The sequence below is a fragment of the Colobus angolensis genome, unplaced genomic scaffold (genome assembly GCF_000951035.1).
Source record: "Colobus angolensis palliatus isolate OR3802 unplaced genomic scaffold, Cang.pa_1.0 Scaffold95, whole genome shotgun sequence".
Lineage (NCBI taxonomy): Eukaryota > Metazoa > Chordata > Mammalia > Primates > Cercopithecidae > Colobus > Colobus angolensis.
Window position 1 is genome coordinate 4618526 of NW_012123487.1, and position 5000 is coordinate 4623525.

Genomic DNA, 5000 nt, shown 5'->3' on the forward strand with positions numbered 1-5000 from the left:
TCACTCTTGTTGCCCAAGCTGAAGTGCAATGGCACAATCTCGGCTCACTGCAACCTCCACCTCCTGGGTTCAAGCGATTCTGCTACCTAAGCCTCCTGAGTAGCTGGAATTACAGGCGCCTGCCACCACGCCCAGCTAATATTTTGTATTTTTAGTAGAAATGGGGTTTCACCATGTTAACCAGGCTGGTCTCGAACTCCTGACCTCAGGATCCGCCCACCTCAACCTCCCAAAGTACTGGGATTATAGGCATGAGCCACCGCACCTGGCCTATCTCAGTCATTTCTTTCAGAAGAATCTAAAGGCCATCCAAATAGAATCAGGAGAAAAACAATATGTCAGGAAGTAACTTGAAAAACACAAGGTTAGCAGTTGACAAGTGTGGATTAAAAATACATATATATTTGTTGATGTCTTTAGTATCTTTTCAACGTTCTGATTCCTTCCATTTTTTAGGGAAGCCAGAGATTACATTTTTAAGAGGCAATAGAGAAGGTCTTTTTCTGCAACCTTAGATAACAGGCACTGAAAAAAAAAAAAAATTACACAAATATAGGTTGAGCATCCTGATCTGAAAACTCAAAATCCAGAATGCTCCAAAATCTGAAAATTTCTGAGCACCAATATGATGCTCAAAGGAAATGCTTTTTGGAGCATTTCAGATTTTGGATTTTCAGATTGGGGATGCTATACAAGGTAGTATATGCAAATATTCCAAAATCTGAACAGATTTGATATCCAAAACACTTCTAGTTCCAAGCGTTTTGAATAAGGCATACTCAGTTTGTAAAATGTTCAGTTGAGGCTGGGCGCGGTGGATCATGCCTGTAATCCCACCACTTTGGGAGGCTGAGGCAGGCAGATCACCTGAGGCCGGGAGTTTGAGACCAGTCTGACCAACATGCCGAAACCCCTCTCTACTAAAAATACAGAAATTAGCCAGGCGTGATGACGCACGCCTATAAACCCAGCTACTCGGGAGGCTGAGGCAGGAGAATCGCTTGAACCCGGGAAGCAGAGGTTGCAGTAAGCCAAGATCGTGCCACTGCACTCCAGCCTGCACGACAGAGCGAGATTCTGTCTCAAAAACACAGAAAACAAAAAGAGAGCCTTCGTGAACTGTGAGATAGTTGGAGTCTCTGAAAGAGAAATGAGAAACAGGGACAGAAAAAAATTTGAAGACACTGTGGGTGAAAATTTTCCAAATTTGATAAAAACTATAAACCTATAGATCCAAGAAGCTCAATAAATCCCAATACAAATAACATGAAGAAAAGTGTACAAGGCACATCATAACCATATTGCTGAGAACCAGTGCTGAAGAGAAAATCTTTTTTTTTTTTTTTTTGAAGAGAAAATCTTAAAAGCAGCTGGAGGAAAAAGATACATTGTATACAGAACAGATTTCTCATTAGCACCAATGCAAGTTAGAAGTTAGTGGTGTAACATCTTTAAAGTGCCGACAGAAAAAAGCATGCAAACCTGGAATTCTGCATCCATTGAAATATCTTTCAAAAACAAAGATGAATTAAAGACTTTTTCAAACATATAAAATCTGCAAGAATTATCACCAGCAGACTTATGCTAAAATAAATGTTAAAGAAAGTCCAACAAGATTTACTAAATAATCTGTTTTTTACCATCTGATTTCAAATGGCTTTGATTGGAAGAATTTTTGCTAATTAGTTGTATAAGTTAATTTTCTCGCATTAAATTATCCTATATTTGGTTTTGAGGATCTTGTAAGTAGAAATTCTAAGCCATAGTGTCTATCTACGCAAGACCCCGTACTTTATTTATTTTTGATATGGAGTCTCATTCTGTTGCCCAGGCTGGAGTGCCCTGGTATAATAACAGCTCATTACAACCTCTGCCTCCCAGGTTCAAGTGATTCTTCTGCCTCAGCCTCCTGAGTAGCTGGGATTACAGATGCCAGCTACAATGCCTGGCTAATTTTTGTATTTCTAGTAGAGATGGGGTTTCACCATGTTGGCTGGGCTGGTCTTGAACTCCTGACCTCAGGTGATCTGCCCGCCTCGGCCTCCCGAAGTGCTGGGATTATAGGTGTGAGCCACTGCACCTTGCCACCTTTGTTATTTAAAATTGATTTTAAAAACAACCACATGCTTGAAATCCTTAAAATTACCGATTTGTTTTCCTTTATAATCAAAGTTCTTCAAAGTATTCCTCTTGCATAGTGATTTGAGGAGCCTTATCTGGATCTATACCTTGTGAGATTTGCTTGATGATCAGCTGTGACTTGGATTTAATATTGAAGGACATAGTTTTTTCTTCGTTGTTTAGACAGAAGCTTAACAAGACAGACTCCATAGCAAGAAGTCTCTGGTGGAATTGTCAGGTAGTTGGCATACCTGCCAGCTTGGTGAACAAGAGAAATATGCAACAGAAGCCGATTGTCCTGTTTATGTTTTGTCTTTCAAAGGCATTCTGGAGCTGCAAGAGCAGGTGTTTACAACCTCACCAAATCTTTAGCTTTGGAATGGGCCTGCAGTGGAGTCAGGATCAATTGTGTTGCCCCTGTAGGTAAACGATCTATATTGAAATTTATTGACAAATTATGCTTTTCTGATTCCATTTGTGGTGTTGATAGAGGTATTTGGTAATATGCAAGTATAGCATAAAAGATTGACTTTAAAACATAGATAAAATGAGAAAGTCTAATTTTCTTTTTTGTTGAGATGGAGTCTCACTCTGTCGCGCAGGCTGGAGTGCAGTGGCGTGATCGTGGCTCACTATAACCTCCACCTCCGGGGCTCAAGTGATTCTCATGCCTCAGCCTCCTGAATAGCTGGGACGACAGGCACACGCCACTATCCCCGGCTAAGTTTTGTATTTTAGTAGAGATGGGTTTTCACCATGTTGCCCAGGGTGGTCTTGAACTCCTGAGCTCAGGAGATCTGCCACCTTGACCTCTCAAAGTGCTGGGATTAGAGGCATGAGCCACTGCACCCAGCCCAGAAAGTCTAATTGTCGTTACAGAAGTACTCTTTGATTTACAGCCAGATTGTCAAGAATGTTAAACAAGTGATTCTCCATTCTGGGTATTTTTTTTTAAGAAGGAGTCTTGCTCCATTGCCCAGGCTGGAGCACAGTGGCATGATCTTGGCTCACTGCAACCTCTGCCTCCTGGGGTTCAAGTGATTCTCCTGCCTCAGCCTCCCAAGTAGCTGGGACTACAGGCACGTGCTACCACCCCCGGCTAATTTTTGTATTTTTAGTAGAGACGGGGTTTCACCATGTTAGCCAGGATGGTCTCGATCTCCTGACTTCGGGATCCACCCACCTTGGCTTCCCAAATTGCTGGGATTACAGGTGTGAGCCACCACACCCGGCCTATCTATAGATCTTATCTCTGTGATATCAACAGGTGTTATATGTGCCACTCAGTGAAGACTAAGCATGACTGACTTCAAGCATGAAGTTAGTAAACTCATCTCTGACAAAGGCACTCCTACTAATTCTAATTCATGTTTGCCTTTCAGAGACTTTTTTGGTTTAATGACCAAATTTTAATACTTCTAGATTTTATCCTCTTTAAATAAAAGGCAACATATTGTGTAATTGGAAACCACTATATCTCTCCAGTATCATTTGAAGTAATTAAAACTGCCAAATTTTCTAATTTTATTTTAACTTTGCTTTCCTCCCCTCCTCTCCATAATTTGTTTAACAGTTTGAATCCATTACAAATGGCTGTATCTTGTGACATACTGGTTTTTGTTGTTGTTGTTGTTTGTTTTTTATGTTTGGGACAAGGTCTTGCTCTGTTGCCCAGGCCGAAGTGCGGTAGTGCGATCACGGCTCACTGCAGCCTTGACCTCCTGGGCTCAAGTGATCCAACTCAGCCTCCTGAGTAGCTGGGACCACAGGCGTGTGCCACCATGCCCAGCTAATTCTTTTTTATATTTTTTGCAAAGACACAGTCTCCCTTTTTTCCCAGGCTGGTCTCAAACTCCTAGGCTCAAGTGATCCTCCAGCTTCGCCCTTGCAAAGTGCTGAGATTACAGGCATGAGCCACTGCACCTGGCCTGGGATACAGTTTTTGAGTAATTTTCCTGACCTTAGAAAGCTAGTGAAAGATACATTTAAAAATTTCTAAACCATTAAAATTTTAGTTTATTGGTATTGGATTCAAATGCTTTATTTGCGATTTCAATCTAGGAAAAAAGCCAAGAAAATATTGCATTTTTCTAAGTCTCACGTAGCCATTGCCCAGTCTTCTCTTGTAAAGCAGAGAAGCCAAATGGAAACTAAAATAGACAGAGTCCCCTGTCCCATTGTTCCAAGTTAAGTGCCTCTTTCATTTACTTACATAATCATGACCTTCAGAAAGCAAGTCTTTCATGAAAAAATCCAGGATATGGTTAGGAGGAAGAGGAGGTCACAAAATAACCATTGAGATCATCCATTTGAGGATGATGGGTACTGTACTCCTTTGACAACATGGAGGAAAATTAATATCAGCACTGTTAACTTTTTTTTGACTTAAGCTACTTAATGTTTGAAATGCCAGTAGACTATCTTGATATCTTTATAATTAAAATGTAATGCACTTTATTTTGTCCCTGTTTTATTTTTAAACACAGGGAATTATTTATTCCCAGACTGCTGTGGAGAACTATGGTTCTTTCGGACAAAGCGCCTTTGAAAGTTCTTTTCAGAAAATCCCTGCTAAACGAATTGGTGTTCCTGAGGAGGTAAGGCATGTTTCCAGCATTGATTAGAATTGCTGTGTGTTATACTTTGGAATTTGTAATTCAGTGTCATTTTTATGTGGTCTGGACGACATTATTTCTCCCACTGCCACCAGATCATTTCCCCTGTTCTTTCTGGCTCTCAGGGATACTCTGGTTGTGCTTTGACTACTGACAGCAATCTGTACTTGAGAGTGAATGTGGTATAAATTAATAACAGCATTTTTTTTCAGTTTGTTTTATTGTATTTTCATCTACATTATTTTATTACCTGGCATTTGTTGG

The 5000-nt window shown here is 40.5% G+C and overlaps 1 protein-coding gene across 1 annotated transcript in view; it reads left to right on the forward strand.

The window, feature by feature from the left end:
• Window positions 1–5000, forward strand: part of PECR (peroxisomal trans-2-enoyl-CoA reductase) — a 49380-nt gene that overhangs the window by 33198 nt on the left and 11182 nt on the right. The window contains exons 5-6 of the mRNA XM_011932304.1: window positions 2444–2540; window positions 4608–4718. Of these exons, the coding sequence (XP_011787694.1) occupies window positions 2444–2540; window positions 4608–4718 (208 nt within the window). The remainder of the gene's footprint in view (window positions 1–2443; window positions 2541–4607; window positions 4719–5000) is intronic.